Raw genomic sequence first — 25,951 nt, forward strand, 5'->3', positions numbered from 1 at the left:
CAGGGGCCAGTCTGCAACCCCAGCAGGGAGGAGGGCGGCTAGCCAGTCTGCAACCCCAGCAGGGAGGAGGGCAGCTAGCCCAGAGAACCCCAGGGAGGACAAGTCCCTCGCACCTGTGAGGAAGCAGCTGTGGCTGGAGGCTGGAGGCTGGGCCTGAGCTGAGCCCTCCTGCTTGGCCTCACGTCCTCCTCACTGAGGGACTGTGTGCTCAGGCCATTCAAGATGGCTGTCTCCTGCTCTCTGCATATCCCCTGCTCGATCAGCCCCTGCTTCCCTCACGTGACTATCCAATCCTCTTAATCATAGGGCTCAATTAGTTCCTGGTAACCGAGCCCACCTGACATCAATCTCCCCGATGTGGTGAGGACTGCTGCCATGTCCTGGTGTCCTGTCCGATGGCTGCTGCACGCCGTGGGGTTTTGCTCCAGGACCGTTTGTTAAGATCCCTCTATCCAACAAACCGTTCATGTCTCTCTTGCTGTCTCTAGGCTCTTCCTCTGGTCTCAAGGCTGGGCAACTACAAAGCTTATGGGCTCACGGGGTCCAGCCCAACAGGGACAGAGGCAGGAACTGGGGCCCAAAGCCCGCACTCCTGCCCACTAACCACTGCGTTCTGCCAGGCTTCTGGCCGCGAGAGCCGGGCAGGCGTGGACAGAGCCGAGTCTAGGGGGGCGTGACCCAGGCCTTTGCAAAGCCACGGAACATAAACACAGAAAGTGGGTCTGATTCAGCAGCATTCATTTTTATTTCTAAATAAGAATCCAGTGACATTACTGTTTTTCATCCATTTCTGAATTCCTTGAAGAGTCCAGTGAGACGAGGTAGAGGCTCCAGCAGAGCAGCTGCAGGTCCCTCCACCTCCGACCCACCTTCGCCTCTGCAACCCACAGCCCCACCAAGAAGAGCCGCATATTTCTCAGGAACCAGGACTAACGGCTGCCTCTCACATCTTACTTGGGGGAGGACAAAAGAACAAGCCTGACCTTCCCAACAGTCCTTATATCAAAAAGCTGTACTTAAAAAAAATCCTTCATTTTTAAAAAGAAAATTACTCAAAAGAATACAAGATTCTGATTAATCTTGAGAATAAATCAAGCTTTGCAGGAGCTGCACTGGAGAAAATGCTAAAGCCTTTGGTAGCCACGAACCCCGAGTCAGCCGAGCGAGCGAGGAGCCTTCCCCGGCCCATGGGCCTCCGCGGCTCCTCAGAGCAGCGCTGGGGCCTGGAGAAGTGGCTCTTCTGTGTGGCTGACCAGCTCCTTGGACAGGGGCCCATAGCACTGACAGGTGACCTTTCTCTTGACCACCGAACTGCACAATCCCCATGGATCCCATGGCCACGGGGCCCGCAGCTGCACTCCAAGGTCTCAGCTCTCTCGCCCTGAAGCCAGGATGCTCAACGCGGAGCAGCTGGGAAAAGACCAGCTCCTGGGTAGGAAAAGCCACAAATTTTTTTTCCCTCTGGGATTAGGGACTGTGTCGGCTGGGGTGAGAAAGGGTGAAACGGGGTGGGGGAAATTAGAAAGTCGTCTTTTGTAACATGGGCAATGATGGTGGAAGTCCCTGAACATCTAACTCCATTTGTGTGAGAAATGACAGGAGACTAAGTGGAAGGGAGTGTGGCTGATTATCCGAAGCCGTCACTCTGACTGTGGTGTTTTCATTTAAAACATATTGCCTGGGGCTTTGGAGACCGGGTTCCTGGTAGAACAACTTCTTAATGATTCTGGCTGCTCTACCAGGAACGTTTCAGATAATTTCCTACCCACCACCCAGCAGGAGAATCACATGCCTGCATTCTGGAGGGAATGAGGAAGGAGCAAAGGATCTTTCCTCTTTTTTTGGCATTTGAAGTCCTAACTGACAGTCAGTCATTGCTGTTGAGAGATTCCTCCTCCCATTAGAATCAGGGGTCGGTTCTGAGGCCACCCGAAGCCACGCCTACACCTTGCCGGACCTTCGATGGCCCGGACTTGGCTGAGGAGAAGCCGGTCGCCACCAGGCCCCACCCTCACTCTCCCCACTGAAGCAGAAGCGGGATTCTGGCTGTGGCCTCCCCGCTGGGGACTTTGCCACGTGTGTGGACCCCCATGGGAGTGTGGACCTGAGACCCCGGAAGGCCACCTTAGGTGAGGGCTTGAAGGAGAAGGCTCCCCACTCACCAGCCTTTCCACACTCCACTGCACACAGAGGAATCTGCAGGCAAATCAGGGCCTCCCTAGGCTGACTTGGGGCACTCAGGGGCTGCCAACATTCTGGGCCCCTGGCCTCATGTCAGCCGGGGCCCAGCAAGCATTCCCAGTGTGTGAAAAGAGGCAGCTGGCCAGGGGGACAGGGTCTGCCCCTGGGCTGAGTGAGCACCAGATGATGGAACTGAGCCACCTTCTGCCTGGCTCTGTTCCAGCTCAGCCCGAACTTGGTCTCTGGGGACCTAGGAAAAGCCAGCTTCTTTTCCTGTGAGGCCTCACACTCCAAGCCTCTGAGCATGGTTAGTCCCAGCGGTCCTACAACCACAGGGCTGCAGAACACGTGATGAATTCCAAGTCCAAAATCGTAGGGCCTGCTGTGGAGGGGCTGCTGGGGGAGCCTTGGGGTGGGGCCTTAGCGCTACAGGACGCCCCAGCTCCCCAAGACGGCGTGTCTTCAGAGTTCACTGGCTAGCCAACCAGCTTCCCCAAAGGCACGCACTGACCTTACAGCCTTCACCTCCTCCTAAAGTATTACCTTCTCTCTGTGCTATACTTCTCCTGTCCCATGGCCTAGACCTAAAAGAAAACACGTGTGAAGTTATAGTTATGCTGGATATTTTTAATCTTCTAGGCATTTATTCCCCCAACAATAGAATTATTAGGAATGCTAAAGGTAGACAGCAATTTTTGATTCTCAGGCAAAGACATCTGAAAAAAGTCCACCAGAAAAATCTCTCTCCATGGGCTTTGGCCTGTTCAAAGGTGATGGCTGAGGCACACGGGGCGCCCTCCTTGGCGGGGAAATGCCCTCCCACGCTGCTAAGCCACTACTTGGCCAGAAGAGGGCAGGAGCAGCTCACGGGACGCCCAGGCTGGCGCTGCTCCAGGCCAGGCAAGACTCTCCCCCAGCCACCTTCACACAGCCAAGCCTTGGGGACCTCGCCCCGATCCCGCGTGCTTCTCTACTTACTGTCACTCTCAGGTCTCAGCTAAAAGTGGAAGGACAGGTGGGACCTGGTGACAAAGGGCAGTCTGAACTGAGAAGATCCTGTTTTCATTATTTAATCTATGAACTCACAGCCCCCAAAATTTTTTTCCGGCAAGCTACTGAGTTTACAATGCAACTTACACCTCGGAGATCAGACTCTGAATTTCAGGGGGAAAGTCAGTTACTTACTAATTGGAGAATGAGAGAACAATCTGGCCTCTGATCCCTGCCCCCTCCCCTTATGGACAAAGGTCCTCTCCCTTTGACCTCTTCTCTCTTCCACTAAAAAGAAATAGGAAATGACGGAGACTGGAATTATGCATGGCATTAATCTTCCAGTGGGGATATTAGGTGAAGTAAAGTAATCCTATTTGGCTCAAATTATGGGGTTACAGTGGGAGATTACAAAAAGAAATCATATCTTAGCTCTATCAAGTACCAATTGACTTTTCATGCATAAAAAGGAAACCATGTGCCCTCCTGCCTGACTGGCTTTACGCTTACACTTCTGGGGCAAGGGAAGGGGTTAGGGCAGGGGTCTGGCCTCGTGGGCTGGGTACATGGGTCCTGGAGGGTCCCGAGGTCAGTCCTTCCTCACATCCAGAGCCACACTGCCTGAGGCTGAGAAGATGGAAACATATTTGCTGCCAGCCCAAGGTCCATGCTGGCCCACTGTGTCCGAAACAGAACCAACGACATGCACATGATGAATTAAACCACGCCAGGGGGTGCTGAGTCCCAAGGCTCCAGCTGAGACCCTGAGCCACATATGGAAACTGCCAGAGGCCTGTAGATGGGCACAAGCAAGCAGGTAAAGACTTGTTAAAGGGCCGGTGAAGGGGGTGGATGCGGGGAAGTCAGAAACTCCATGTCCTCTGGACATGATTGGCAGCTCCTCACCTTGAGGTGGCCCAGGGGCCCGGACCATGGGGCCGGGGCAGGGGTGTGTGTGTGTGTGTGCGCGTGCGTGGCCGGGGCAGGGGTGTGTGTGTGTGTGTGTGGTGTGTGTGTGCGCGCGTGGCTGGGGTGTGTGTGTGTGTGTGTGTGTGTGTGTGCGCGCGCGTGGCCGGGGCAGGGGTGTGTGTGGTGTGTGCGCGCGCGTGTGCAAGCGCTCTGTGAGCGAGTCCTGAGGGAGCAGTGGCTGCTCAGGGATTGCAGGTGAGACTCAGATGCATCTGGCTGCAGGCCACTGGAGCCCTGGGAAGGGGTGGCAGACGAGGAGCACGGGGACAAATGGGACCCAAGATGGTAGAGAATTGGGAGAGGAAAAAAAAAAGATGCCGATGAGCAGTGAAGGTGCAGCAGGTAAACGGTGGGCAGAGCCCAGGAAAAGGGGCCTCTGAACAAACAAGGACCACTGAGTAAGGAATCGAGGTCAGGGAAGGGACTGCTAGGCTCTCACCACTTTGTAAAAGTGCATGAATTTAAACTGAATTCAAAGACAGCAGCTGCTGGCCAGCATAAACCCTGAAGACTTTCCCTCTAGAGGGTGCTCTGACCCTACATTGAATAGGGTCACTCACCCCCAAAAAACCCAGGGATACGGCTTCCAATGGGGCTCTAGAGAGGTGCCTGTGCCCTCGTGCTCGGTTCCAGTGTAAACATTCACAGTATTCCCAGAGAAGGGCAGTAGCTGCCTGCTGCCCAGGGAGACAGCCTGTGAGGTGCCAATCAGAGGTAAAGAGAAAAAGGTCACTCAGTTTCTCTTTCTCAGGGAGTGCAAGCGACATCACGAAGGGGAGTGTGAGGTTTCCAAGGCCTCTGAGCCTGCTGCTTAAGTGAGAACCGCCGCTGCTGAGGGTCGAGGTGCCTTGATGACGCACAGGGAAGCGGCGGCTGGCCTCTCGCCCTGCTGCTACCGACACCCGTCCGGCAGGGAAGGGCCCCTGTAATGAAGGCAGTGGCCAGGGATGGCGGCAACGGCGCACCACGCTCCCGGGACGCCCTGCACAGTGGGTCCATGGCAGGATTTCTCCTCTCAGGCACCTTGGCGTGACAGATGACTATTCCCCGGCTACAGAAGCAGAAGGAAACATGTACCTGCAAAGGTGGTCCCTCCAATCCGCAGGCTGGGAAGCCACCCTGAGGGCAGAGGTCCAGCCCAGTGGGGAGCGGGGAGAGGGTGCTTCAGGGCAGCCGGCTGGCTCCAAAGGCCTGGGAGGTCCTGGGTTAAGACGACAGTAGCCTGTGCGTCACCCTGCTTCCATCCGCCCCAAAGAAGTGCCACATGCACACGCCTCGGGGGCCCTTGCTGGGTGGCCGTCCTGGGAGCCGCGGGGAGGCTGGATGGCAGTGCTGCGGCCCCGGTTGCCCGGAAGCCACGCGTCCTGGTCGGTCACAGCAGCTCCTGCTCGTCGTCCTCGGAGCCGGAGGGGCCTTGGCGCACCTCTTCGTACCACTTGTTGGTGAGGGTTTTCATCTGGATGCGCCCGTGGTGGAGGTCCTGGGGTGGGAGACACAGCAAGCCCTTGTCAGTGGTCTGGCTCAGGGTCAGGGCTGAGGAAGGGAGGAGACGGGAGGCAGGGGGCGCGGCCACAAGCAATTTCAAAGTGTTAACTGACTAACCGCAAGCTGGGATCATTCTCTGTTGGGGAGGAGATAACGGGAGGTGTCACCCTGGAACAGGAGTAGGAGGCAGGATGGCATGATGTTAAAAAACCTGGCCTCTGGAATCAGACACACTTGGGCTCTGCTTCCAGCTTTGCCAGGTACTGGCTGTGTGACCTCGGGGGGTTACTTCACCTCTCTGGGCCTCAGTCTCCCCGGCTATCAACTGAGACAACCCGCTGCATCTACTGCATGGGTTGCTGGGAGAATGAAATGAAGCAATCGTGAAAAACGTCTGGTGTAGTGCCTGGCTCACAGTAAGAACTCACGTGCTGACAGCGATCCTGACTGCTGAGGGAGGGAAAACGGGGCTCAGGACCAAAGCGGGGCAGCAGCCAGAACCCCTCCCCCACCCTGCACGGTGCAGGATGACGGTTTCAGCAAAGCAGGCCCAAGCTGGTCCCTGAGTGTGTCACTCACTGTCAGGCCAGTGGTGCCTGGAGGGATGGAGCAAGAGCCCTGAGCCTCGGGCCACTGTCCAAGGCCCTGGCAGGTCTGAAATTCCTCAGCTCAGATTCAGTAGCCCATCAATGTCCCAAGTCTATCATCCAGGAAATCCAAACTGGGTTAACAAGTCTATTATTAAACTAGCACTGGAGACTTCCCTGGTGTCACAGTGGTTAAGAATCTGCCTGTCAATGCAGGGGACACGGTTCGAGCCCTGGTCCGGGAAGATCCCACATGCTGTGGAGGAACTAAGCCCGTGAGCCACAACTACCACAACTACCGAGCCTGCACTCTAGAGCCCGCGAGCCACAACTACTGAGCCCACGTGTCACAACTACTGAAGCCCACGCACCTAGAGCCCATGCTCTGCAACAAGAAAAACCATGACAATAAGAAGCCCGCGCACCGCAACGCAGAGTAGCCCCCGCTCGCCGCAACTAGAGAAAGCCCACGCGCAGCAACGAAGACCCAGTGCAGCCAAAAATAAATGAATTAAATAAATAAACAAACCAGCATTAAATACGGCAGCGAAGGAAAAACAGCAGATGCAGAGTGCTGCAAGCATGTCCAGCCTGTGAGGCTGGGAAGGAGAGAACGCTGAGTGGGGAGAGGCCCCCACCCAGCCCGGCACGTGGGTCTTCCCTGCCCACCCTGCTCTTGGCCACTGCAGGCCCTGAGGGAGGAAGGCGAGGGACCCCTGGCCTGCGTCCCACCTCCTGGGTCAGCCGCCGCGTGAAGAAGGGGTTCAGGTACTTGGCATCCAGCCACAGGAAGCCTTTGAGGTCCTGCCGCCTGACGTAGTGGGCTTCGTACTCCTCCTCGGTGAGCTCTGACAGGTGCTCCGACTCGACGGTGTTGCCCTGCGGCGGGTGGGGGGAAGGCAGCCGAAGGCTCGTCAGCTGACACCTGCCTGGAAGCCCTCACACCACCCAGCCTACCTCCTCCGCAGCTCTTCACCCCGGCCCCCATGTCCCCAACCCTAACGGTGGCAGCAAAGAGGCCTCCTGGGAGCCTGTAGGGAGGCGGGAAGGTGTGTAAGAAAACGATGGACATCCAGGAAAATCAGAATTGTGAAGAAGTTGGAAGCTCAGGGCTGGGGCTTGGTCTACTGTAAGCTCTCCAGGTGGCTGTCTGTGCGGCCAGGACTGGGAGCTCTTCTAGGCTGTCTCTTTACCAGTGAACTGAACGAGGGAGGCGGCTTTTGTCGTTTTTTGCCTGCAGAGGCCCATTCTGGGTACATCTGCTGGTCATGTGGATGCAGCAGGGAGGGATGTGGAGAGGGAGAGAGGGAGGGAGGGAAGGACCACCCACCCTCTGCAGCGGCGGCCATAGGCAGTTTTGCAGTCGCCCCCAAGCGCAGGTGTACCCTGGGTGTAGGAGGTGGGAGAGGGAGGGGCAGGGCAGGCATTTCCCTGCCGTGGAGCAGCGCTTCTAAACTCGGGCCGGCGTCAGAATCACCTGGAGCCTGGGGAGCCACAAAATGCTGGGCCCACTAGGCCTACCTGCAGTTCCTGATTCAGCAGGCCTGGGAGGGGGCCCAAGAATGTGCATTTCTAACAAGCGCCCACCGATGCTGCTGGACCAGGAACCCCACCTTGACGACCAGTGATGGAAAGTGGGGTGGTTAAGAGTCTGTGTGACCAGGGCTGTGTGGTTTGGTCTCTGTGCCTCAGTGCTCTCATCTGCAAAATGGGGATCATGAGACCATCTGCTTCCTGCAGGTTATCAGGGACAGTCCAAGGACAGCGCAGGCACCACAGAAAACATGCCCTAAACAGCAGCTGCTCCCCCCGAGCACACATCCTGGTTCTACCAGAGCTGTGCTTGGCCAAGTGTGGCTGTACCTCCCGGCAACTCATCAGAAATGCAAATTCTTTGGGCGCCCACCCCAGACCTGTAAGACCCTGGAGCCCTCCACCAATCCTGACACCCACTAAAAGCTTCGAGAACCTATACTTGAACTTTGGTTAAAAACAGACAAGAAGGCTGGTGGATGGGGGTGGGGGGAGAAGGGCCACGGAGAGTGACGTCAGACAGTGAGCCAGCCCTGTCTGACGTCATCTGAAGGTTCTCTCAGCAGCACAACTCTGGCTGGAGAGGCCGCGGGCAGAGACTGGAGGCCAAGATCCACCCAGACTGGACTTTCCAGAGTGAGAGGTGGGCCACATCCCCCTTCCCCACCTCTGGTTGAGGATTTCTGTGCCTTCCAGGGCTGAGTAAAGTTACTGATGGCCTTGAACAAGGGAACTAGAAAAAGATGCATTTCTGCAAAAGCATGTGCGTGGAGCAGGGAGTGGTGCAGGAAGGCAGGACCAGAGGCCAGGGCCCGAGGGAACACAGGGCAGGAAAGGCACAATCACTGTGACTCAGGGGAGGAGGGTGGCTTGGAGGAGGCAGAGGTGGGCAGGGGTCCGGGGGCCTCAGGCTCGCTGCAGATGGCCTTGGGCACCTCCACCCCCAAATCATGCCCTTGCCTGTCCTCAGTGGAGGGCCGTCTCCTGTGACTCTCCAAGCCTCTGTGAGCACTTTCCCCTTATCTAGCCCCCACAGGAGGCTTTTTAGTAGATGCTAGGGAATGATACAATTTTGTCATTTTGTGATTTTGAAACCCTCCTTCCAGTCCCGGCCTGATGGGGCGGTGTGGTTACTGGCAGGGGAGGAGCATTCCTGGAAGAGTCTGGAAGGTTCACGTTCCCACGCCACTGCCTCCGTGGCTTCACGAGGCCGGCAGACAACCCACCCCAAAGAGTCATGCTTCAGACCCTGAGTCCAACCTCCTTGTCACTTTGGGAAGCTGGTGCATGCGTGTGTGCATGTGCTGCGCGCCTATGCGTGCGTGCCCAGGGACGGATCATCCTCAGATCGTGTCTCGTTCCCCCATTTTCTGGCGGCGAGTGGGGACCCACCCTCTGCCCCTGCCCGCCCGGCCAGCACTCACCATCTTCTCGGTCTTGCTGAGGTTGACGTCCTTCTTGTTCCTGCGGCGCGCCCTGGCATCCTCGATGTCCGCGAAGCGGATGAGGGGCATGGTGCTGCCGCCCAGCAGCAGAATGGTGAAGAGCACGATGCTGATGGTGGTGGTGCCGATGAGCTGCCGCTTCTCCATGGGCTCCAGGTCCAGGTGCAGGCTCAGGGCGTAGGGGATGGCCCCCCGCAGGCCTGGGCGACAGTGAAGGGAGTAAGAGGGACGGAGGCAGGCAGGAGGGGGCAGCAGTTCGCGGGGGATCTGGGCCCAGCCCGGCACCACGGCCGCTCGACATCCTAATGCACCCACTGGAGAGTGCGAACTCAGCCTGTGAGGCTCTGGGGTGTGAGAGAAGCAGGCGCAAGGAACGGAGGCTCACCTCCGCTCCCACTTCTCAAGGCGGCAGAGCGGAGCGGGTGAAGTGACCTGTCCAGGCTGTGAAGCGCCGGGCGTGTGCGTGTTGAGGATTTATCAAGCCCAGCGCTTATGTTTTAGAAACACGACAGCTGGTGCAGACAAGCCCTCCCTGTGCTACGTGCTCCGCGGACATGACCTCATCCGATTGTCACAGCTGTAGAGCTGGTCCTGTTATTCTCACAGCGCACAGATGAGGCGCCGAGACTGAGAATGAGGTGTCCTCCCAGGGACACACGCTTTACTGGCAACGTCACAGAATGCCTTTTGCCCAATGCCCACTGTAGTGGAGGATGCCACCCCCGTGGTGGCCAGCGGCTCAGGGGACTGCATCACGGCCTCTCCCTTACTTCCTGTTTTGGTTCCCTGGGAGGGTGCTGGCTGGACTGAGGGGTATGGACTGAGCCGGGAAATGGCACGTTCTCTCTAAAAAACTTCCTGGCTTGTCTGGTGCCATACGGGGGGACAGAAGCTCCCAGAGCAGCGGGGAGGAGAGATGTCAAACGAGGACTCGTGTGAGGGTGAGGGCCTGAAGGAGAAGGGAGGGCGGGCCGGGCACACAGCGACAGGATCTGACCCAGACGTGGAGGCCGGCGCATCACAGCATGATGGGGGGCTGGCTGCTGCAGCCCAGACCCTATATGGGGACACAGCAGGGCGGAGGGAAGGGGGTGGAATTAAAAGAGACACGGGGAGCAGAAGCAACAGGTCACAGGAGCAAGGGGAAGGTGGGGTGACCAGGGAAGGGAAGGGCCTGGAGGATGCCCGGGTCCTAGGAGGCTGGCTGCGCGACGGTCTGGGCACGGGGTCGGGAGTCTGGCTCCTGGGTCCACCCCCTGGCCTCCTGCTTTCCCTGGGGCCTCCCAGGCTGGCACGAGGAACGAGACACAGGGCCTGCCGTGACGGCGGCCCGAGGATGAAATGCCTTGGCATAGGACAGCATGTGCGCACAGTAAACGCTTCGTAAGAGGGAGCCACGTGTTATTGTTTCCTGTGGAAGGAAGGGGGATGCTGGCAAACAAGCAGCTGGGGCAGGAAGGTAAGTTCCGTCCTAGACAATGAGATCGCCATGGCTCCACAACATCCAAGGAGGATTCAGACACTGGAGTCTGGATCCCAGAGGGAAGGCCTGGTCAGAGGAAACAGCTTTGGGAGGGTGGGAACCAGATGGAAGTTGAGGCCACAGGACAGGTGAGCTTGTGAGAGCGCAAGAGATGAAGCAGGTCTGAGGCTGAGTCCTGAGGAAGCCAATATTTGCTGAGGTGCCAGTAAAGGCAGATGGGGACCTGGACAGGAGCCTGAGGAGATCCCAAGGGAAAGGAGGGGAACCAGAGCATGGCCTGGAGGCCAAGGGAAGAGGAGAGGGTATCCTCCCAGTCAGAGGGCAAGTCGGTGGGAGGAAGGAGCCCCAAGCCGAGGAGGCGGGTGGGATGAGGGCTAACCGGTGCCCACCAGGTCTGCCTGGGGGAGGCTGCTGGTGACCCGGGCGAGGCCAAGTCCAGCCCTGAGGACAGGAGGGGAGGAAGTGGAGAAAATGGGCAAGAAAAGCTCACTCAAGAGGTCTGGCCACGATAGGAAGAGATGGGGAAGCAGCTGGAGGGGACGAGGAGCAGGGGTTTTGGCTGAAGTCGTTGGTTTTTTGCGGGGAAAAGGAGAATCTTCAACTGTTGAATGATGGCGGAGCCAGTGGGACAGGGTGAGGATCCAGGAAGGAGGGAGGGAATCAATGGAGAGAGGCCTGGACAGCCTGAGGACACCCGGAACCAAGAGCCCTCCCTGTTTAAAACCACCGCCCACTTCCCTGTAGAGGTCTCTCACCACACCCCGCAACCCCAAAGAGCTCACATACTTTGTAAAATGCCTGATACATTTCTTAGATTTTCTTTCAGATTTTCAAGACCTTGGATCAACTACTTTACGATTTTTTTCCCTCACTGGCAAAAAAGATTAAGAAAAAAGTTTCTCTCACTGTACACACATATATACACACCTACCTACCTAGATCTGTCACACACACACCTATGAATATATTTTAAACAAGGTCTTTTGAAAAGGAAATCTGCGAGAAATTTACAGATATGCTGTTGGACAGAAAACAGCTTACAAAGCACGTTGCTATACCCTGACCCACACAGAAATATTTTAATTATAATATTTAAACAAGAAAGCACAAAGAACTGGATGTATTTGCTCCTAAGTAAATTTAAAGATGTCTACGGATCCGGTTCTTTAGGAGTCAAAGATTTATGAAATCATTTCGATCCTTTAAAAAGTAGAGGAAGGAATATGGGATTGAACAGCAACTGAAATGGTCAAATAAACTATCAGAGCTTAGTAACTGAATAAAAAAAATCCAAATCTAACCTATAGTACAAAAAAGTTTAAACTTTAACCTTTTTATTCTGAGCCCCTTGTTACTTCAGCCTAGAAAGCGCTCAGGTGGGAGGGGCGCCGTGCACACCTTGCCCTGGGCTACCCCGTCTGTCCAGCAAAGAGTGGAGGGAAGGAGGGCAATCCTGGCTCTGCCTCGTGGGGCCCCTCGTCCCGAGCAAGTCCTTTACCCTTGAGCCTGAGCTTCCTCATCTGTAGAGCAGACACGCACCACCCACTTCCTGCGCTGTGGGGAGGGGTACCGCCTGTGAAGGGCCTCGCTCAGGGCCTGTGTTATAGCAGGCGCCCTTAAACGGGAGCACATGCAACTTGGGGCTGATGAGGCATGCTCGTTTCGCAAGGGCTCCGGGGACAGGCACAGACACGCAGGGCCTGTGCCTTTATAACACACATTTTCCCTCCACCGTTCGTTCAAGATTGGGCTTACCGCTGAACCACATGATGAACATCATCTTTGGTGTGATTTTATGATCACGGAAGAAATTCAGGAGGTAGGAGAGAGGGAAAATGTTCACCGCTCTGCCAAACAGCACAAGCACCTGTTAACAGCAACAAACTAAGTCTTAACATGGAAACCTCTGGTTCTTCAAGTTGAAGCTTGTTGAGGCTAACACAGACCTGGTAACACACCCATTATAAAGGCAGCATCCCCTTGTCATCAAAGACATGAACTCAGTGCTAGGCAGAGACCCAGGAGATGCCAGTTTCTATGTGTCTAGGAAAGGATTAAAGCTTTGTATGTTACATTTCCATTGTCAGAAAGAGAGGACTAACAAGGTATCAATGACAGCTTCAGTAATGCCAAGAGGCCGTGCAGAAGTACCCAGAGATTAATTTAAGGGTAATCTGGCTCCTCCAAATGTGCTCCGCTGTGGGACGGGCCTGCACTAATCATTCCCAATGGGCTAGCTCTGGGGGAACAGACAAGGTATTCCTGCCTCTCCCATGGGGGCCCCACTCCTCAGGGAAAGGAGCGAAGACTGAAAAGCGCCTACCTATGTCCGTAAATGCTGCTCCCTGCGCAAGAGGAATGCACAGGTGGGTTCTAACAGGAGGTCACACACACCCTGTCTAGCCAGTTGCTTGCCATGGCTTTTGGTTCCTAGCCATCTCCAAAGGCATGTCGATTTTAACAAAATATAGCTTTATGTAAAGTCTAAATCTTATCTAAGTGGCTTCTTAGAACTCCTTATTAATTTACTTCGTTTCTTCATCTTGGTTCTCACCATAACTAACTTGAACAGAATTATATATATATATATATATATATATATATATATATATATACACATTCTAAGGCTCTAAGTTTATTCTTACAACCAGCATGAATTGAGTGTGCTTTGGACTGTTGTGCCTTGGAAGGTCAAGTTAATAATTACCCACAATCATCTAACATTTATATGCCAGACAATGCTCTAATGATTTTATATGCATTATCTTGTTCAATTTACATCCTTCCAAAGGTCTCATGAGGTAGGTATTACTGTCTCTATTTTAGAGACAAGTAAACTGAGACAGCGAGAGGTTAAGTATTAAGTAACTGGTCCAAGCTGACGCAGGCAGGAAGTGGTGGAGCCAAGTCCCAAACCTGGCTCGGTCCCCAGAGCCCATGCCCTTGACCACTGAGTGAGTCTAAGGTAATCCATCTGAGCGGCACAGGCCGTCTCTAGGAGTGCCAGGGCCAGACTGACCAGTTGCTCAGGGGAAACTGAGTCACCACCCCAGGCATCGCCTCATTTTTCTTTCCCTCCCAGCTCATGGCTGAGATCGCCACCTCCCTGTTTCACCCACTGAAATCTAATCCTCCGTTCCCACATGTGTGTTTCAGGGTTGACCAAATGTGGCCCCTTTCACCCAGTGACCACATTAAAGGCTACTATACTTTCTATAAAAGACTTTTGCTGCTGTTTTCTTGTCTTAAAACCTGAGTTTGGAGGACAAAGAACAGTGACAAAAGCAATGAGCTTGTGCCAACTAAGGTAGAAGCACCCAGACTGCAAGGAGAAACATCTTTTTCTTTAGGGTTCCTTATCTTCTCTGCCTCAGGTTCCCCATATGCCAAATAGGTAGGCCTCACTGGTTTGCACGTGGTAGGTGACAGTGATTTAAAAGAAAAAGCCTGCCTCTCAATAGCTGTGTTTTGTTAAGTGGAGCTGGTAATAAGAGTTAAGATGAATTATGGTAACTCAACAAGCTGTGCTTTGCAAGTGCCTTAAATTAACAGAGGATCTAAAAAGACAACAAACAGATCAAATTAGGGACAGGAGTATAAATCAGCAGGAGGACCTATGGGAGATGAGTTCACACTGACGGGACAGAGACACAGGAGGGACACAGACGAGGGACCTGGGAACACCAGGCTAATGCCCAAATGTTAGCCATTCCCATCACTTTGATCAGATGCCTGAGGGAGCTGGACCTTTCTTTTAAATGCTTAAACATTTATTTTTCTCCCATTCCATTCCCAAGATCTGATTTGAATGCAAATGATTAAACTTCTATTTTTCTTTTTTAAAGGTACATTTTAACTTGTTTCCTACTGCCACCACCCGTCTCTCATCCAATTACAACAGTTTCCCAAATCTTCTCAATGATAAGAACCACCTGGGATGATGATTCCTCCAGATGAATCTCCAAAGGAGGTAAGGGCCTCGTAATCTTTACCTTGAACAAGTGTCCAAGGTCATGCTTATAAATGGACACATTTGAAGGAAACCACAGCAAGAATTAGGTATATTCATTATAATCATCCAGAAAAAGTAGAAAAGAGAAAGAAATCTTCCCCCGTTCTACAACCACTGTGAACATTCGGCTGCATTTTCTTACATATTTTCTTTTTTCTATGCATGCCGTTTTTACATGGTTATGATCAATTACACATTTCAATTCTGAAATCTGCTTTTACTACCTAACGTTACAAACTGGTAAATTTTTTTTTTTTTATGGCTGCGCCTTGCAGCCTGCAGGATCTTAGTTCCCTGCTGACCAGGGATCAAACCTGGGCTCCCTGCAGTGGAAGCTCGGAAGTCTTAACCACTGGACTGCCAGGGAAGTCCTGAAAAAAATGGTAATTTTTAAAGAAGACTATAACAGTTCAAGGCCACTTAAAATTAAAACCAAGCAAGAATTCTCTTCTAGGGATATTTATTTACTTAATTCCATCCCTTCCCATTTATTGTATGTTCATGAATTTTTAACAAAAAGAAACTTCAAACAGAAGGTTGTCTATGTAGCTGTTGACTTTGACCAGTTAACAGTTACATAAATGAATCCAGAATATGTGGTTATCGATCTACAAATAAGTAGTTAAATAAAAAACAAGGAAAATACTTACTATGCACCAGATGACAAAGGAAATTTCAAACTTGTGAGGGAAACTAAAAATGGACAGGCCAAGAAATGCAAACACACATGTTTCTGAAACAAACCAAAGAATGGATTATTCAGCCTCAACTATTTTCTTCCAGTACAGCATGGGATTGTTATGCAAGCAAACATTCAGAAGTTAATCAGAATCCAGTATACCACTTTGCTTATTTTCTGGAAAATCCTGCAACCAGTACCTTGGCAAACTTGTCCTTTGATTCTCTCATTCTTTTCTATCACATAAGCAACAAGTGCTTGCTATTCAGAATCTCCTAATTTAATAAGCCAGCTGTCAAATACCCATGCAAATAAATACTCTCCCACCTGGGGACGGTGATAAATATATGAATCTGTCCATTTGCTGAACACTGTGATCAGCAAGGATCCCAACTGCGGCAAAGTGGCAAAAATTCAGAGCAAATGACTGCAGACGCCATGTGACTAGTGTGAAAGGGCCCTTTGTTAACTTCCTTGCCAGAGTGGACAAAGCCAAATGACTGACTTCACATATTTAATGTTGCCACAAAGTTTAGAAGAAGGCTTACATCCTGCAGGATTTGCAGGAAGAAATACATTTCAACTCTTGGCTCCACTCCACAAGTCAAAGAGAGTCTGACATTTACTCTTGCTGTACAAGCAGTCACTTGTGTATCCTAAGAAAAAGCACCTTAGAAATTCCTAGCACCAGGCTCCCTGCTTAGACTGTAACATCCTCCAGAATAAATGTAGAGCCAGGGAGACAAAGACACTATTTTAAAAGTTGAGCGTCATAAAACATCAAGGCTGTTTTGAAACATTTCAGCAATGTTTTTTTTCTTCAAATGTGTATCCTCTTAGAACAAGTCCACAAGCTGGACAGTATACTTACCGTTCTCCTCCTTGAATGTTTTTATCAAATATTTTTGTCATCTTTTGCAATCAGCTTATTTAGAACACATCCAGATCTATGTAATGCTTTTCCCTGGCAGCACGAATACTATTACGTGGACACGTCATGGTTAATTTAATGAATCCTTGATGGATATTTAGACTGTTTCTATTTCTGATATTGAAAAAGCAACAACAAACATCCCTGTGCACAGACTAAATCCCTGATGGTAGAATCGCTGGGTCAAAGAGTATATGCCTTTTAAATTCAGACTGATGCTGCAAATGACTCTCCAAAAAAGATGGCATCAATGTATATGCCCGTCAACAGGGCCTATTTTCTATACGGTTGTGCCGGAAGTGGGGAATCACCAAACTGAAAATCTGATGGGTACAAAATAGAATTTGATGGATGTTTTGCTTTACATTTCCTTACGGTGAGAGAGTCTTTCGCCATGACTTTCTGAGAAGGGTGCTGTGGAAACAATACCCACTGGGCCAGGAAGAGACAGACTGCTTCCAGACTCACTTCTTAGCCATGAGACAGTGCTCAGATCATGTGACCTGAGACTCCCTGTTTGTGGAATGAAGTCTCTGCACAGCTTGCCCCCGACTCCCAGCACGTGACAGTGTGGAACTGGTGCTTCGAAATGAGACACCCCACAGAAATGCCAGGGGAGGTGCTGATGGTGACAGGCAGAGCACAGCCACTTGGGGGCCGGTGTAAAGGGACAGTGTGAGAGTGGTTCCTTCACTCCCAGGTGTAAACTAGGGGCAGGTACATGATGGGTTCATCAGACTGTGATGCATAACTGAAACTGCTTAAGAGAAACAGTCATCACGGTGTGGCCCAGGCCAACGATGACACCTCTAATTCAGGGTTTGCCTGAGACACATCCTTCAAGATGCTCTTGTGAACAAAGGATCCTGTGGACAAGTTTGGGAAATGCTGTCACTCTGTCTCTCTCTTAGAAATTCACAATGCACGTTGGCGGAAAAGTCTCACAAGTTCAGAAACTTGTTCAACTTTATTTACCCCAGGATTTCCCAAACTGTTTTTTGACTATGGAGTCTTTTTTCACTTAATTCTCATCAATATCAGTTCCAAGGAACGCATTTTTTAGAAACGTCACTTTCATATATTGCAAATACATGAGTCTCAAATGTTCGTTATTCGCAGTTCTCATTATTTTTTGGTCTTAAAATTACAGGCATCGAAAGTTCCATTTGTTAGGTATTAGGCTTACTTTATGAAATGTGAAAGCCAGAGTAACAAACAAAAGATAAGGGAGTGCAGTATCTGGCTCTGAGGAATTCTGCTGCCTCTTCTGTCAGGGAAAATCTCAACGGACTCCTGAAACAGGCTGAGGAAGAACAAGTAGCTCTGGGTAGGCCCACGTAGGACCACACAGAGGCAGAACTCACCGCACAAGAAGGCCACAGTCCGGAGGGTTTGCTGCATGAGGATCTGGGTGACTGGAGACAGGTTATGGTGTGTGTAGTGAGACATCACGATGCCTGAGAACAGGATGGCCATAATGCCTAGAGAGGGACAAAGGGGCAAAGTGCACAGACATGAACAGAACAGAAAAGCACCTTCCATGTGATAGGCAATAATGCCTCACACTTCCTACAAGTCCCTGGAGCCTATAGTATTAGGTGTTTTAAGAAAAAGGATGGGAAAATAATACCTGAGGCTTCCCAGAGGCTGCAGAGAACTGCTAAGGGCCCATCTCTCTGGCAGCTTCATTACCGGCTGGGTGACCTTGGGCCAAGTTTCTTCCCCTCACCAAGCCTCAGTTTTCTCAACTGTACAGTGGGACTAATAGTACCCACGCTCATGGACATGTTAGGAGGGTAATGCAGAGAAGCCATGTAAAGTGCCCTTCACAAGACCAGGGCAGAACAGGTGTGAGCCGTCACTGTCATTCATGGATATAATAGGGGCAGGTGAACCACTCCTGGGGCAGAAAGGGAACATAAGAATCTGGGTATGGAGAATGGGTGGATTTTTATTTACTTTGTCATACTTTAATTTTGAATTTTCCTATAATCGCTTTCCTATAATCGCTTTCCTATAATCGCTTTCCTATAATATGATTATAATCCTATAATCATATTATAATTAACCTTATAATATGAAAAGAGAGATGTGTTATTTAAAAAAAAGTGATGTCTTTTCTTTAAAGGTCACCATGAGAGAGTCTACAACTTTTGTTGTGTACTCAGGATTTGAGTTTCAACTTTTGTCCACTGCCCCTAATCACTGCTGAAGCCACTTCCATGGGTTTCCTCTCAGTGTCTCCCTGGCAAGGCAGCAGCAAAGAGTTCTTTATTTCATGTAAGGAAGCTGAGATTTTTACAAAGCCATTAAACAAGCTGCCAAGATACATGAATTCCAAGTCAACCTTTATAAGCAAATATTTAACTCACTTATGCCATTTTATAGAAACAGATTACTGGCTAACTTTCCATTTAAAAATGAGTGAAGCATAGGAGAATGTCCTACTTGGGAGGGCAGGAAGCAAAGGAACCGGACAGGAAGTGCGCTTGGGGGACAGAAGTTTAGCTTTGATACCTGAAGGCTGGGTCTCTTCAAAGAAGTCTCAAAAAGGGGCCCTGCTTCCAATTTCCCTCTTCCATTCCCAGAGCTAGTACAAGGCTTGGAAGAATGCCCTTGGTCTGTTGGTCCAGTGTTACCTGTCATCCATTTAAGTGTTCCCACTTTCAAGTGACAATCCTCTCCTTGGTCCTGCCATGGGCAGAGCATGTCTGGCATACTAGCCTGACTTTTACACCCTAATCTTGAGTTGAGGAAATATGCACAGGAGTCAAAGAGATGTCTTTATATCTGACTGTACATAAATGAAGTTTTGTTTTTTCTTTTTGGTGCAATAAAGTTTGTTTTGGCAGAAAACAAAATGATTGAAAAACACAGAATTGCGTTGGAGACATTTCAACTGCCAAGCTTGCTGCATAAACAAGACCTTACAAAACAGAGGAAAACCCCGCTCTTTGCTGGCCAGAGAGATAGCAGTAGCTGGAACGTGTTATCTCCTAGCCCTCTTGGGAAACAGCAAATTCCTTTGCTCTTTCATTTTTCCCAAAAAGGAGGCCAGACAGGGAAATTCCAGCAATGCTGCCCAAGAGCCACACCTGATGAGCCTGGAGAAGGGAAAGGAGAGGGCAGGAGACTTCTTTACTTGCTACTTCAGAGCAGTGAGAAGACTCTGGAAGTTAGAGTCGTTCTGAGCCTCTGCTCCGCTAGATAAAACACACAATAACAACACCTCCGGCTGTCCCCTCAATTCATCTGCTCTTCTCAGTAAGTTCCTGCAGGCAACCACCCGAGAGCTTCTCCTTCCTGACTCTGCATCTAGACCACAGACGCCACAGGCAATGTGAGGTGAAACAGAGGGAAAGACCAGAACCGTCGAGGTTGGGGGAGGAGCACGCGGCACAGCACACTTCAGTTCCTATGGACTTGCTCCTAAGCCTCTCTCTTCCTTCCGTGCAGTCCAATGCTAGAGACGGCTCTGGCTTCTGGGCTCTCAAAGGGCTTTGTTTCGCCAGCCTGCTTCAAGAAGGGTTATCAATTCACTGCAAAGCTGAGGCTTTGGAGTTCTTACCCTGAAGGGAAAGTCAACCCCGGAGGAGCCTGAACCACTTAAGCTGTGAATCACAACCGCTTAAGTTGTGACACGAGTGGCCTTCCGCCCACGTCGTCATTCTGCCTACAGAACGAGGTCATCATAGCCCACGGGAGTCCCGGTATTAAACAGCCACTGCAGAAAGCCAAAGGTTCTGGAAAGTCAGCTCTGACAGTGAAACGCGGAACTTCCCGTGGGACTAGCATCAGGAGAGGCCACTGCCAGAGGCCCAGCAAGCTTTCCTCCACAGGAAACAAGGAGACAGGCTCAACGCAGCAGGCGTCTGGCTGGCCGCTTTAGTCTGGTGCACTGTAGGCTAGGGGTTGGAAACCCAAACTCCTCAGGGGCCAGACAATAAAAATAAAGATAAAAACAATAAGCGGGTGACTGGCACATGGGCAGAGAAGGCACAAGCCCATCTATAAAGGGCTGATGGCAGCCCTGTGGATGGAGGCCTAGTGCTGGCCAGTCTTCCTTCCGGTTTTTGAGAAACTCCAGAAATCTGTTTCTTATGGGAAATCTTCCAACTTTTTTTTTTTTTTTGGCCGCGCCGCACAGCTCGCTGGATCTTAGTTCGCTGACCAGGGACTGAACCCCGGGCCCCCGGCGGTGAAAGCAGCGAGCCCTAACCACTGAACCGCCAGGGAATTCCCAGAAATCTTCTGACTTTTAACGACAGCAACTAATTGAAGTGTTTAAACATTTTCTGTAGAGGTAAACAAATCCCATTTGGGGGCTGAATTTGGACCATACAGAAATGGGCCCTCTGGACTACAAGAGTGACCAGCCAGCCACGACCTTCATGCCAGTCCAGTCTGGGGTCGGGGGAACTCTCAAATCCCGGGGGCTAAAGGAAAGAGTCAGGGTCAGCAGTGGGTACAAAAGCTGCAGGGACAGCTCAAGTGTCTGCCCTACGTGCCCTCCCTAAGCCCAGGTGACTTTACCACTTAGACAGCTGCCCCCAGCATAGGCTGCAAAGACACTGAAGGGGAAAACGGTCCAGCAGGCTCACTCCTGGAGATAAAAGGCCTGGGGATTTAAAACATGCCCTGGAATGAAGAATCCTGACACATTTACTTCTTTCAGAAGGCAAGTTCATTTAAGGAAGCAGACAGCAGTGCAGCAAGCGGTCAGCCTCTGAAGGCAGGCAGGAAAAGAAGAGAGGGAGGGAGGAGGGAGGAAATCCACTTCTAGTCTCAGTTAAATCCATTGTTTCAAATGTAATTAAGGAATAAAGGGATTCAAATCCAAAAGGCAGGAGTTGAAAGTGTATTGTGTACAATTTCTATTGCACTGAACTTTACTGCGGGTAAAACATGATGTACTTCTTGAAGGCTGAGTCAGGCCATAGTCAGTTTTGTTTGTTAATTACCCAATAAGGAACATATTTTGCTATAAAAAATCTGAACTCAGAGGTAAAGAGTAAAACAAGACTCTCCATTCACACCGCCTGCCCAGAGGTAACTACCATACAGTTCAACATGCAGATTGCCAGCTCTTTTACTATGCCATTATAAAGTTTATCTGTCTTTAAAAAAAGTAATAAACAGGGTCTTCCCTGGTGGCGCAGTGCAGGGGACACAGGTTCGGGCCCTGGTCCGGGATGCCTCAGAGCGACTGGGCCCATGCGCCACAACTACGGAGCCTGTGATCTAGAGCCCGTGAGCCACAACTGCTGAGGCCCGCGCACCTAGAGCCCAAGCTCCGCAGCAAGGGAGGCCACCGCAATGAGGGGCCCGCACACTGCAGCGAAGGGTAGCTCCCGCTTGCCGCAAGTAGAGAAAGCCGCGCGCAGCAGCGAAGACCCAATGAAGCCAAAAAAAGAAATAATAAATATATTTTTAAAAAGTAATAAACAGTATCATATTACAGATATGACACGTATTACTGGCACAGTGATTTTTAAAAAGTCCTCCAACACTTGGCTTTGCGTGTGTAACAGAATGCCAACTCCTTCCCAGGCCTACAGAACCCTGCGGGATGGGGTCCTTGCCCTTCTGTTTCAGCCATGCTATCTTCCTGCTCTTCCTGGAGCAAGCCAAGCTCCCTCAGATCTATCTGGGACTCTCGGCACCTGCTGCTCACGCTGCCAATCACTCCCTCCCCAGAGCCTCCGACGCTGGCTCCTTTTCACCACACAGGTCTTAGCCCCAGTGCCACCCCTCTGAGGACACCTTCCTGACCCCCTACCTCATAACGTTCCTGCCCCCGTGACACTCCATCACATTACTCTGATTTTTTTTTTTCACATCACTTCTTCCTACCTGAAATTACCCTATGTGTTTGCTTACTTGCTTATTATCTTCCTTCTCCAGGCAGAAACCTGATCTTGTCTTGTTTATTACTGTACCTCTGAAACCAAGGAGCGTTCTCCGCACAGGGTAGGCATTAAATAAATATTTACTGAATGGATGAGTGAAAGGTTTTTCTTTTTCTTTTTTAAATTTAATTAATTAATTAATTTTTGGCTGCGTTGGGTCTTCGTTGCTGCGCGCGGGCTTCCTCTAGTTGCGGCGAGCAGGGGCTACTCTTCATTGCGGTGCACAGGTTTCTCATTGCGGTGGCTTCTCTTGTTGCGAAGCACGGGCTCTAGGCGCGTGGGCTTCAGTAGTTGCGGCACATGGGCTCAGTAGTTGTGGCTCACGGGCTCTAGAGCACAGGCTTAGTAGTTGTGGCGCACGGGCTTAGTTGCTCCGTGGCATGTGGGATCTTCCCGAATCAGGGATCGAACCCGTGTCCCCTGCATTGGCAGGCAGATTCTCAACCACTGCACCACCAGGGAAGCCCCAGAGTGGCACTTTTATTATGTCTACTTCATGTGAGGAAGTAGAAGCTCAGAGTGGTTAAGTCTGCTCTCTGCAGTTACACAGCTAATGAGAGGTGGAGGTGGGATTCAAACCGAGTCTGTCCGGTGCCCTTAACCGCTGTGTTCTAGACACACAGATTTAGGTAAATGATTCTTAGGGAGAACGTCCTGTTTGGTGGCCGTGGTAACCACTTCGTCCTTTGTGACAGTCAGGAAAAGCAGAGCACAAAGAGGAAGGAGGGGACCGCACCAAAGCCACCTTTCCTGTTTGTACCCTTACATTAACAGGGTGAGCCTCCCCTTCTCTGAAAACCCTGCGTGACAAACATCCCACCGGCAGAGTGTGGGCAGAGCCAGCCCGTCACCCAGAGGCGGACAAGTGTGTTCTTGGCTTGCATGTGCTCTTTTCGGCCCCATCAGCGTGCACGGCAGAGGTCCCCAAGGAAACGAAACCCCTACAAATAGAAAACACTGCCTCTCTGAAGAAAAGACAAGAAAAACACTCCCTGGTCTTAATCACAAATTTCAAATGGATGCAAGAAATATATCTTTGCCAACAGGTACTCAGTGTTCATCTCAAAGGGGTGGGGAATGATCTAGAAAAACAGAGGTAAAAATAGCTAGGCTAGAGCCAAATGACTCACAGGTGGTGTTTATGTAAGTGCCAAAATTCAGGAAAGGTAAGAGAGGGAACAGGATGGCAGATACCGGGATGAAGTTATCCAAGAGAACTGGCTTGGGATTAAAAACAAACGAGACCCTGAGGGTTACAAAGTTCTCCAGGGAAAATGGCCAGAGTCCTCTCTGCCTCCTCCTTGGCAACACCTGCTCACAGAGGACCCATGTGTGATGCCAGACAGTGACCTGAGGGAAGGAGAATTCTGCTCAGCAGCAGAGGAGGAACAGAAAAAAACATTTCAAGAAACTGATAAAAACGTACTACATTGGATAAAAGCCATAAACTTACACAAACTACGAACCCATGAAGTTCAACAAATCCCGAGAGGAAGATAAAGAGAAGCACACCAAGGCACATCAAAACCAAACTGCCACATACCCGTCAGAATGGCTAGTGTTTAAAATTAAAATAAGTGTTGACGAGGATGTGAAGCAGCTGACACTCTCTCATACATTCTGGTGGGGATGCAAATGGCCCAGTCACTCTGTAAAACACTGGGCAGTTTCTGATAAAGCAAAACATACACCTACCATAAGACCCGGCAACCTTACTTACTCCTCGGTATTTATCCAAGATAAATGAAGATATGCACATTAATAGCCAAAATCTGGAAAAGTCCAAATGTCCTTCAAAGGGTGAATGGAAAAACCGGCTCAATAAGAATGTAAAACTACTGATACAGCAAAAACGTGGTGTCTCTCAAGAACATTATGAAAACTGAAAGAAACAAGTCACAAAAGACTAAAAACTACATGATTCCCTTTATATGACATTTATATTCTGGAAAAGGCAAAACTATAGTGGAAGAATGCAGGTCAGTGGGTGCCAGGGCCCAGGGACGGGCTAAGGGATTGACTGCCCTTGGCAGTCTGAAGGCCCTTCAGAGGGCTTGTTTTGAGAGAGAGGCAACATTGGAAGAGATGTTTTGATCTCTGCTACAGGATGGCGGGTAAAGAGAAAAGGTGACCCTGACAACATTGAGTTCCTGGATCCAGCCAGGTCTAAATCCAGATGTATCCCTAGAGAGCCAGTTAGTCCCCTTTACTGCTTAAGCTCTTCTGAGTCGTGACTCTCTTATGATTGAAAGTGACCCAATCGACATAACCTTTCACCAGGCAGGACCACGAACCATCAACCCCAGCATTTCAACACTCTCCGTCACTTACCTGAGAGTGAGATTCCTTCTGCGAGCCCATATGGAAGATAAGCAAAAATGATCATCATGCCAAACTCCAAGGAAGGCGTTTTCCTCAAGTCAATATGCTTTAGCACGTAAATGACAATTGTCAAGGAAAAAGAATCAAAGGACACTTACGGGAGGTCTAGAGAAGTCACAAAACTGCTGCCTTCCAAATAGAGAAGGTAAACAATGGATACAAAGATTTGGGAACATCTCAAGGTAACAGGTGAAAATTTGTCATTATGGATTTTTTTCTTTGCAGGGAGACTCTTGTTTTAAGGAAGGGCATCTGACAAAATACTAAGAGATGTAAATTCCTGAGACAAACGGTAGGGGAAAACTAAAGTCACCCTAAGTCATTTCATTTGGAAATGCTGACTTGGAGGGCTGGGAGTCACCGGGGGATGGGTGGGGGGCGGGCTGTGGGGAGCTGGGGCTGCAGACAGACTGAGGACACCCCATACTGCCAGGCCCCTTCCAGGGCCGTGTCCCTCTTCCACTCCACTGACCACATCAGCTGAGGTCACTAATGGGGTTTCCAGAATCCTGGGGATCGATGCCCCATTGAAGGACCTTCTCTCCTGTTCCTGGACATTTATAAACTCATGTTCCTGTGAAAGGAGAATCTTCCACGTATTCAAATGTTGTTCACATGCCTGTGCTGGAGCCCACAGCACCCATTTACTGGGGCTTCATTAAAGAAGATGCTCTCCCCGCCCGCCCCTCCGCTCTTTTAAATAAAGAGATAAATACAGAGGAAAATACTGAACTAGAAAAAGTTTTCTTTTCCATTCTGTTTATTGATACAATATAAGAAGCTGTCAGCTGACTCAACAGCACCTTGAGACTTCTGGACATAGGAACTGAAGGGAAAATTCAACAGGATGGCAGACAAACACGCCTGTCTCAGGCAGAAGAGGCTTTCCTGGCCGGCCATCTGTGAAACAAACTGCTGGCGGAGGAGGGCCAGGTGGCCATCTCCCCAAGATGCATGCAGGCTTACGCTCACACAGAAAAGGTCTGGTGCCTGTTCCCGTTTTAAATGTGACAAATTTTCTACAGCAATAAAGGTGTCAGCGGCCTTAACAAGTCTCTTGGCTTCTATGGCTGGAAAAGCTTATGGGTTGTTAAGCCACAAAATCAGTGTGAATAACTTAGATGGAGCTCACTTTGAAAGTCTCTTTTCTGGTTCTTCCAGATAAATACTTTCAGTGGCATAGAGATTTTCTCAATTTGACATTTTCAAAGGAAATTAATTTCCGATTTTCTTAATATGAAAAGTGAGACAGCAGAAAATGAAATTCATCTGAATGCAGTTATCACACTCTGGGAACTGAGAAGACCCCAAAGTCAGATCTGATATTCAACAGTGTACATGTTTTTTAAGCTTTGAAAAGTGATA

At 50.5% G+C, this 25,951-nt stretch overlaps 1 protein-coding gene across 7 annotated transcripts in view; it reads right to left on the reverse strand.

Moving 5' to 3' along the window:
* Positions 1 to 4,579: 4,579 nt before the first annotated feature.
* The window catches only part of SLC9A8 (solute carrier family 9 member A8), a 67,921-nt gene continuing 46,549 nt past the window's right edge, over positions 4,580 to 25,951 (reverse strand). For 6 of the 7 annotated variants that reach the window (XM_027087039.1, XM_027087033.1, XM_027087035.1 and 3 more), the window contains 7 exons: positions 24,536 to 24,641; positions 17,660 to 17,776; positions 15,336 to 15,418; positions 12,429 to 12,540; positions 9,170 to 9,390; positions 6,945 to 7,091; positions 4,580 to 5,620 (listed from right to left, as the gene is read on the reverse strand). In XM_027087039.1, coding sequence (XP_026942840.1) covers positions 5,513 to 5,620; positions 6,945 to 7,091; positions 9,170 to 9,390; positions 12,429 to 12,540; positions 15,336 to 15,418; positions 17,660 to 17,776; positions 24,536 to 24,641 — 894 coding nt within the window. In that variant the 3' untranslated portion in view covers positions 4,580 to 5,512. The remainder of the gene's footprint in view (positions 5,621 to 6,944; positions 7,092 to 9,169; positions 9,391 to 12,428; positions 12,541 to 15,335; positions 15,419 to 17,659; positions 17,777 to 24,535; positions 24,642 to 25,951) is intronic. The other variant, XM_027087034.1, reaches the window with a different exon arrangement.

This window comes from Aethalodelphis obliquidens, unplaced genomic scaffold, assembly GCF_003676395.1.
Source record: "Aethalodelphis obliquidens isolate GAN/ISIS:26980383/991018 unplaced genomic scaffold, ASM367639v1 scaffold57, whole genome shotgun sequence".
NCBI lineage: Eukaryota > Metazoa > Chordata > Mammalia > Artiodactyla > Delphinidae > Aethalodelphis > Aethalodelphis obliquidens.